Below are 9,646 nucleotides of genomic sequence, written 5' to 3' on the forward strand. Positions count from 1 at the left end.
AGAGTTTCACTATACTCTTATGAAAATATGCAACCAAAACCTTAACTCTACTTATATTTAGTCATTAGTAATAATACAGGCTAAACACTCAGCAGGCAAAATTGCTTTTTCTTTTTATTTATATTGATATAAACCAGGGTTTTTTTTCCAAATACAGACATCCACAATTCAAAAAAAGTGAAACACACTTTACAAAATGTTATTATAGTGATTACTGAACAATAGTGCAGAAAATAAGTCCTTAATCCACCTCACGACGTTTGTGTCCAAAAGGTTTGAGATGTTTTGCACAATACGCCTCAGATGATATTTAATTTCTGGAAAACAAAACCAAATGTATCCATAATAAGTTAGCAGCAGCACAGAATTAGCCCTTAACTCTCGTTTTCTAAAAACTCCTTGCATCAGTAGTTTGCAGATTCGCTTCTGCTCTGTGATTTCGCTTCCTGCTGTGCCCTCCAAGCTGCGAGCACCTCGTCATCTTCGGCCTCCGCGGCAGCCCGAGCTCTGATCCTCTGCCTGGTTTGAGCGATAAAGGTAGCAATGTCATCCTCCTCTTCCTCTGTAGTTTCCTCCCTCCTACTCCTCGTCCCTTCCGTGTCACTGCTTTCATACCGTGAATGATGAGCAAACTTTCTCTTTGTTGAGAGGTCGCCGTAGCTCTCAGTCGCCTCGTCGCTTTCGTCGTAACTACCGTACGACCTCCCCGCTCGGCTGTTGGATTGCGTGAACCCATTGCAGGAATATTCTGTGCCTTCACTTAATGGATCCTCATGTAACCTTGATCTGTATCTGGATGAAATGCCATAAGTTTCCTCATCTTCTTCATCATTGACAGCATATGAGGCTCTGCGGCTTGAGAAATCAAATTCGGAAGCGGAGGCATCGAGATCGTCGTAGGGATCTTCTGCTATCTCTGCGGAGGCTGGTTTCCTCTCAGGAGGTCTGACACTTTTCAGCCAGTCGTCAATGCTGGTGTTCTTGTCTTTCTCCAGGGCAGGGTTGAGATTCAAGCACCCAGAGAGACCATAACTCCTTTGAGGTTTCTCCTTTTTCTTTGTTTCTTCAAGAAACTCCTCCTCTTTCTTCATCCTCTCCTCCTCCTCTTCTTCGTCCTCCTTTGGTTTCTTTTTCTTGTAGAGGGTGCTCCGCTTGTTGTCCTCCAAGATCTTCTTCTTTTCATAGGTAGCCATCTTGTCCCTCATCTCGGACTTGATCTCCTTGTCTATGGCATCCAGTTTACCCATATCGACCTGGTCTTGGAACAGGCTGAAAAGTGGGACGCTAGTGGTGGTGATCTTGTTTTTCTTGGAGCCCAAGGTGGTGCCAAGGCTAGATCCCAGAGCAGAGCCTCTTCCAGTGATACCAGTGACACTGCTCTGCCCGCCACCCGAGAGGACTGATGCTGCCCTGCCGCGACCCTGAGACAGTCTACTGGAATAGGACGTGCCACTCAACAAGGATGCTTTGTCATCATCCATGCCACGGCCTGAAATCATGCTTGTTGCGCCGCCAAAGCTAAGATCTGATCCAGCACGTGATGGAGGAGGCAGGCTCATCTCGGTTTGCTTCTGTTTGATAGTTTCAGTGACGACATTCGCAATCCAGTTTTGGATGCTAGCCAGATTCACCATTGGTTCACCCCCGGGACCCTGGACAGTAGGAACTGGAAGGATGGGAGGAACTGGTGTCATGGGATTGACTGGGACTGTAGATTTTGCTGATCTCGTACTGCGAGCCTGCGAAACTGAAGATATGACAGATGACCTGCCGCTGAGCATAGACATGTTGTCATCATTGGCAACACTTGGTGGACCTGTGACTCCAGCTCCAGCCCAGAAGGCAGAAAGAGGTATTGTACCTCCACTGACGCAGCTCTCATTCTCCCATCCACACATGGACTGACTCTCCTCTAAATTTTTCCTTGAACGTTCCAGGATCTCCTCACGTTTTTGCCTCCGTTTAACTGTTGCAGAGTCCTCACCACGACTCATCTCCAAGATCTCATCTGTGTTTTCCTCCCCGTAACGCTTCTGCTGCCTCAACTTCCACGACTGATATGCTGTCAGATTAACATCTTGGAGGGATGGAGTCTTGGTTTGTCCCTCGCCATCTCCGTTTTCTCCATCTCCGATTGAACTTTTCTCTCCATCCTCTCGATCTTTCTTGTTCCAGCCAAACTGGATCCTCTTCACCCGCCAACGCTCCAAGGGCGACATCTTCTCCTTATTCTTATGGCAAAAGTTGTACATGGAACTGGTGTCAGAGAGTAAGCTCTCCACCTCTTCGTCAATCTTCTTCTTCCCTCCTTCTCCGCCTTCTGTAGCTGTGCTCTCGCTGCCTTCGTCATCCTCTTTCTTGCGGTAGCGAGCAGCAGCTTGCTCCTCAATTTCCCTCAATCGCTGTTTCCAAAGATCAGAGTAACTTGTGCAGCTGGAGGTGGACATCGTGTCTGAGGGTGGACGTCTGGTCCGACGCTTCACCCGCTCTTTTACAGCTTGTACGTCCTCGCTGGTAATACTCTCTACATCAGCGTCTAGACCTTCCTTCGTCTTCCTTGGTCTGCCCTCAGCGAGAGATTCCCCATCCTCATCGTCGCTATTGAGCTGCTTCTCCCACCAGTCATCGTTTTGATATTTCTCATTTCTCCGCTGCCACTCGTGGATCATGCTGTCGAGGCCGTCCTCATCGTCACCATCTTCTCCACCACCCTCCTCAGGTAAAACGATCTTCTCTTGGTTGTGTGCCGATCCCTGGTTGTCCATCCCATTTTGCGCTCCGATCAATCCACTCCTGAGCGCCGCAGCAGCTGCAGAGGAGGCGACACTGCTCATCACGCTCTCTTTGTCCTCCTCCTCTTCCATCGTGATGGAGTGTGCTTTCACCTCGATCATACTCTGCTCTTCCTCTTTGTCCGTGTCATCGTCATCGTCGTCCACGCCCTCACCGAAGATCTGAGCGCGCGTGCGCGCATCAATGACGGAGCACTGGCTGAGCGTTTCGTCGTCATCATCACGCTCCTCCATCAGGGTCTCATTGAGCTCTCGCAGCTGCTTCAGGAAGCCTTCGTTGGGGTTGATGGCACGCTTTTTCCTCATGGAAGTCAGGGCCTCCATGATGCTCATGTGCTGGAAGATCATCAGGTAGCATGCCACCAGTATAGCAGAGCGACTGATGCCCATCATGGAAACAACAAGAACCTTTCCTGCAAGGAAACAAAACAGTAATTATAGTCTTCTGTATTTCTGAGGCTAATACTGACATTTATCTTTACTTTCTACATAAACACATAAATAAATATTGTGTGGTTTTGGGTTTCTGTTAAGTTGTTGTATTTTCTCCTTCAGTGTCTTTTCTTGTTTTACTTCCGATCCTTGAACCTCTTTTCTGCCTGTTTGTCCGCCACGCCTTGATTAGTTTCACCAGTTCTCCATTAGCTTTCCCTTGTCTGTGTTTTCCCCTTCAGTCTTTATTAGTTTGTCACCGTACTGTGTGTCAAGCCCTTTTCTAGTGCTTAGTCCTACTGCATTTTGCTTTTTGTTTTCCTGGACCTTGCCTGTTTATTTGGACTTTTGGTTCTTGGATTTGTTTGCCTGTTTTGGACCGCATTCCCTGGTTGTGACCCCTTGTCCGCCACATCATCCTAAGCCTTTTGTTCATTGCCATTTTGTTATTAAATTATTTGAACTGAACAAGCCGTCTGCATTTGAGTGTACCTCGAGCACCCTAACCCTGCTTGCATTATGACAATTTATAATGGAGACACACAGTTATTACTAGAGTTTGTTAATAAGATTATAAGAGTTGAGGTGTTGAAACTGTTTGACCCAATGACTCTTTTGTTGGCTGTAAAATATTCCCTTACCTGCCTGGGAACATGTAAATAAAAAATGTCCTTTTAGCTCAAATAAATGTGTTGTGTATTGTCCTTGTTACGCACATAGTCACTCAACTTGTGCTACTTGTCTTCAGGGAGTATGTTAGCACTGTGGAACCAACATCTGCCACAAAAGAAGAGCAGATTTCACCTTGCTCCATCCATTCATGAAACGTGAGGAGTTTAATGATGAAAAATAAGTGAGTATGCTCTGTATACCTGTGTATATGCTGCACTACACCACTGGGTATATAAGAGAAGAAGTACATGTAATAGTAGTAATTAAGTAAACATCTGATCTTTCATACAGCTGTTGTTTCATTTATTACATTTAATATTCAGATTTTCTGACAAAACAAACCGTTTCTCACCCTTGTGTGTCAGCAGAGCTTCATCCAAGAATTCGGCGGTGGGCCGGAAGTGCACCGCAATGTCGGCTTCAGGAAAGTCGTCCACCTCGATGCCCATGTACTGGATGTTCATGCCGGCATAGAAAGTCTCGCCTGTGTAGACCCCCGTGCCATGGGCGGTGTTAAGGATGTGGGTGATGCCCATTCGCTTCAGACGAGCCTTGTTGACCGCAACAGATCTGTAAAAGAGTCCTGTTTTATTAAATATATAAAATAGCAGTAGCATGAATGAAAAAACTGCCAAGACTGCGTCTTTGTTTGTTAGGAAGGATCTCATGGATTCCTAAAAATGTTGGTGGTAATGCCAGGTAAGGTCTCAAACAACAGGTTGTTGTCATTCATTAGAGAAACATGGTTTCCGCTGTGATGACTTACTTCTCGGCTATAAAGATGTTGGGCCACACCTCGTCCACAGGGTTGATGGGAGCCTCCATGCGGTCCTGCACCATGGCCCTCTGGATGTCCAGCACACAGGGGGTATTGTAGGGGCTGCGGTCATCAATCATGTCCTTGACACGGTTGTAGAGGTCTTCCACCATCAGCTGCTCGGCGGTTTCCAACATAGACTCCGGGATGGACTCGGCCCGCACGCTGCGAGGCGGCAACTCTAAGAAGGAAAGAATTTATTTGTTGTGATACCAGTTGATTGTTGGCAAGGAACCGGGATTTTGGCACCAGAAGCTTTCTAATGGGATCCATTTTCTGGATATCCACGGGCTCCTTCGGAAACCCTAAAACATTGTCTGTTGCCTCCAGAGGGTAAGAGTAATCAGACAATAGACAAAAGGATCCAAGACTGGGCCAAATGTGGCTAAATGTTGGCCAACTTGGAAGATTTGTGTATTATGTAGCTATTCATTTTCTTGACTTGGCGACTATTGAGCTATTTGACTATGGTTATAAAGGCGCCAAAGCCTCCCTTATGGCAGCAAAGATCTGCCCCAGGAATGATTGCTGTGGTATACTTTTAATATCACGCTAAAGGATGAACAAGGCACATGTAGACAGCTCAAAGACCAAGACATACATTAAAACAACATTGATGCGTGCATGCTGTGAAGCTACAGCCCTAGCAGAACATCAAAACAAACTACTCATTAATGCCACAGCTGTATGCATCAGGGACCATCGTCCTCCCAGCAGATGAGACATGTATCATTCATTAAGCTGCCGTTAATGTAACGTAATGTCAAAGAAGAACTCAGATACAGGAGCAGCTCTCTGATGTTTCATATGATCTAATTCCTTCAATCAGCTCGACTCTGCTCCTCCATTGAGGCCGTAATAAACGGAGGGAACGGAGCGTGCATTCACAGTAACTCATGGATATTTGTCCAAATTAGAGCTGTTGAATGTGGAGATCATTATTATACAGACCCAAATTAGATCAGTGAAGAGCGCCCAGAGGCTCATGAAAACTGTGAGGATGGTGATCCAATCTGATCTCTGTCCTTGTACCATGTGTAGCCTCAGTTTCAGACTGAACCTGAACTGATTCCTCTCCTCTTAGAATCATATTTTAGTTAGTTTATCTGTAATATGAAAAACTCTGACAGCGAGATAACCATTATACCAAACTTAAAGCTTCAAAACACCTCATCCACAAAGTGATGGGATGGATATTGAACCCAAATTCATAACCTTGATGACTTCTTGAACAAATACTTCCTGATTTAAGTCATAATTTTGTCAGTTTTACACTGATTGGAGACCCCAGGTTTAACACCACTTGAGAATGAAATAACATAAAGCCTGAAAGAACCTGTATCTAAGCTGTTATGGTACTTTAATGCAAATTCAAGCAAGTGATCAACTCATTGTTCGACACCAGAGCAAAATATAATGGACATTTGGACAAGTGCACTCAAGTGCAGTCTTTGAATGTATGACTTGATTAAATATTGTTAAGAGAGAACAGCTGCACATTCACAAATACTAAACAAAGGCGAAAAACAGCAAGGCAAAATATGCCGAAACCACTACGAGAAAACACAAGCTGTTTCGTAGTGTCGTGTTTTTCTCATCACCTGTCTCACCCTCATTGATGATTTTCTTGGCGGCGATGGCTGATGAGAGGTGGATGGGCTCCATAAAGATGCTCGCCGCATCGGAGCCCGAGATCATGGAGAACCTGGACTCGGACGCCATGGAGAAACTGACAAGAGAGAGCCGGGAAAGTAACCACATGAAAAGTTAAAGCAGAGAGACAGAAAGTGTTGATTTACTTATTTGGACTTGGCACAAAATATGTAATAAAGTTGTCAGATGAACCACACAATAATACAGGAACATGGAAAGCAATTAAGCGAGGTTAAGAAAATAAAACTAAGATCTTTCTGGACCAGATTTAGTGACTATTTCGACAGTAAAACCTGCTCGGTTGGGGGCCTTTACAGATTTATGTTGGCTCAAAGAATCCAGAGAAGTGCAGCTTCATGTGTCCGTGTCCAAGCTTGTGTTGGACCTATTCTTGATTCTTTAATTCCTTTTTAATTGTAAACACATGGTCTCCTACCTCGGGGACGGACAGCGGAGGTAATGAGACTGGATCCCTTGGACGGTCCTCGCCTCCTCCTCCTCTCCACCAGGAACCGTCTGATCTTCAGACTCCTCGCTCTCATTGTTCGACGCCATGGCAACAAAGCTTCCTCCTTCCCTGTTTGTGTAGTTATTTATCAGACGCTGTTAGTGACAGGTTTGTCGACATTTACATCACATGTTGCTGTTATTTCTTGTATGATTTTTGTACACGTTGTGGACGATGTTAAATCTCACCTTAAAGTTAACAACCGACTACGCTTCTGCAGCACAAAGTGGGCGGCAAATTGCTCATAAAGCGAACAGCCGGACCCGAGCTACAAGTATCCAGCAATGGGTCGAATAATGGCTTCAAGTGCTGCCTATTATTCATAATTTACATAGCAGGGTGTTGAGTAGATGTGAGACTTGCGTTAGAAATAGCGGGAACTCCAATCAAAAGAACTAACAGGGACTATAATCAGAATCAGAAATACTTTACTTTAATCCCCGCAGGGAAATTGTGTATAAGTACGGAAAGAAGAATTGCACATGGCATGACCTTCAAACACAGAAAAATCATTTAAGGTATTTAAGTACGGTAAGTACTCGATGAAAACTCAAGTTAAGTTAAAAAAAGATTTTCACACGGTTGTACGTGCTTCTGTTCTTTCCCGTTTACATCACTGTCAGGTCCTCTACTCAGGTATGACTCATGCTTCCCTCCGTCGCCTTCGAGCGGTCAAAATGATGAAGCTGGTAGGTATATTTAACCTCAATTCTGGTCTCTCTGCATTAATTAATTCATTAAATTCATCTTTCACACTGATTTCAAACATTCATTGTTGACTTTCAGATCTTCACATGGCACATAAAACACCTACTAACCTTTTTCTGTGTGGGTTTTACCTCGTAACTGTTTACCTGGTAATTATTTCACAACTTAGATCATTTCTTCATCTGATGTTAGTTTATTTATGAATTAATTCATGAGCTGTTCTGATTAAAACTCAGTTTTGGACAGCCTTTGACCTCGTGATAATAAGTTCTAAAAATGTTCTGTTGCTAATTCTGATTAGTCAACGAAGGAAAACAGAAAAGAGTGACTCACTTTGACACGTGAGTCAGAAGCAGAGCGCTGTAACCTGGCACAGTGGTTGAAGGGTTGGAAATTAATATTAAGAAATGCACTACACAAATAAATCCATAAATATCTGAACCATCGTTCATGCCAATCCGTCCAAAGGTTATCGAGATAACTCGGTCTGAAACGAATCGAGCGTGGCTGAACTGGAAATCAAGGCAAACGTCCAAGTGTGGAACAACCAAGAACGACGAGGCCTGACAGACATTTGGCTTGTAGCAGCAAAAAGCAACAAAAAAGAAGTCAAGCTTACATTTCTTGTATGAGTTTTAGGAAATGGGGTCAGCTGAGAAGATAGACATGACTGATCCAGCATCAGAAACGGTCCACCACATCCACACATATAAATATCTACATAGATACAACATGTTTAAATGCAAATTTTGTTATTGGATAAAGCCAGGCTAACTTTTTCCATCTGTTTCCAGTCTTTATGCTAAGCTAAGCTAAGGAGCTGTTGTTTTTAAAGTAAATGAACTTTGAAGGATTCATAACAAGTAAATTAACTGTTAAAATCACAAATATTTGTCCTGTTAAAGTACAAAAAAAATGAAGTTTTCAAACTGCTGTTGCTGTGTATCTGTTTGTACAATGTGAGAGTGTGTGTGTGTGTGTGTGTGTGTTTAAGTGTGTGATCTGAGGCCTTCCAGCGCATCTATATTTAACCCGAGCAACAGCTGCCTCTCAGCCTGACAGGCCTGAGATCAGCAGCACGCTGAAAGGCCACACAGCTCCAAGCTTTGGAAACACAAAATCATCAGCACTTGATGAGAAGTGAGAAAACTCACAGAAATAGACAAGAAGAAGCTTCATATAAAACAACACATCTGTGTGTGTGTGTGTGTGTGTGTGTGTTCTCGTACCTCGGTGCTGATGGCGGTCAGTCAGTGTCACTCTGAAGCAGGTCGTCTGAAGCTGACGGCGGCCAGAACGACACTAAAGTTAGAGAGAGTCCCTCACCCACCTCCCCCCACCAGGCCTGTAGAGACACCCGACACCAGAGCTGAAAGTAACTGAGTACATTTACTCGAGTACAGCTGTGAAGACAGGGGAGTATTACTGTTTACTCATTCAGATTTTACATTCCTTGTTCCCTTTTCCTCTCTAATTCTCCTTCCTTCATTCATTACTACCTCCTTTCCTTCTGTACTTCTTTGTGTCTGTCCTCCCTGTTCGAATCTTCTGCGTGAAGCCTCAAAAGTTGTGAAAAAGTTGAGGAGTTAGTCTTGGTGGGATTCAGGATACGTTTGGTCAGAAAATGGTCAAACAATAATTGACCTTCAGACGTTCCAACAGTCCCAAGTTGACATATTTAAATGTCCAGGTGGATCCATTGAGAGTATAAAACATAGACGTCGTATCTCTGCCGTCACCAACAGGTTTCTGAATTTCCTGCATAACTTTAAGCCTTAATATAATCTGAACAGGTGAGTTGTATATAAATTCACCCTCAGTACAGTTGTCATGAACGGGGAAATTAGCTACAGAGACCAAAACTGTTTTTTGTACCAGGCTGTAAACATGTTTATTCCTGCTGTGAAACATGGGGACTTATGGAGACTGACTCACTTCTGGAGCCGGCCTCAAGTGGGCGCTGTCCTTCAGATATCTGGATATATGCAGTATGTAATAATGGATTTGGATGTTGCAGCCTTGTAACCTTGAAAAAGGAGTTTTTAATCTTTATATGTGTAATCC

General features: G+C 44.0%; 1 protein-coding gene across 3 annotated transcripts; it reads right to left on the reverse strand.

Moving 5' to 3' along the window:
- Window positions 1–8,894, reverse strand: dusp27 (dual specificity phosphatase 27). Of its 3 annotated transcripts, none has more exons than XM_010753424.3 (6): window positions 8,812–8,894; window positions 6,803–6,943; window positions 6,324–6,442; window positions 4,663–4,894; window positions 4,249–4,466; window positions 1–3,205 (listed from the first exon to the last, which is right to left on the reverse strand). In XM_010753424.3, the coding sequence occupies exons 2-6, from the start codon at window positions 6,919–6,921 to the stop codon at window positions 405–407; spliced, it is 3,489 nt and encodes a 1,162-aa protein (XP_010751726.3). In that variant the 5' UTR covers window positions 6,922–6,943; window positions 8,812–8,894; the 3' UTR covers window positions 1–404. The 3 variants fall into 3 exon arrangements, with proteins under 3 accessions (XP_010751726.3, XP_010751724.3, XP_019113816.2); XM_010753422.3 differs by having other exon boundaries at window positions 6,315–6,442; XM_019258271.2 differs by having other exon boundaries at window positions 6,315–6,442; window positions 6,803–6,936; window positions 8,812–8,893.
- Window positions 8,895–9,646: the final 752 nt, after the last annotated feature.

The sequence above is a fragment of the Larimichthys crocea genome, chromosome XIX (genome assembly GCF_000972845.2).
Source record: "Larimichthys crocea isolate SSNF chromosome XIX, L_crocea_2.0, whole genome shotgun sequence".
Taxonomy (NCBI): domain Eukaryota; kingdom Metazoa; phylum Chordata; class Actinopteri; family Sciaenidae; genus Larimichthys; species Larimichthys crocea.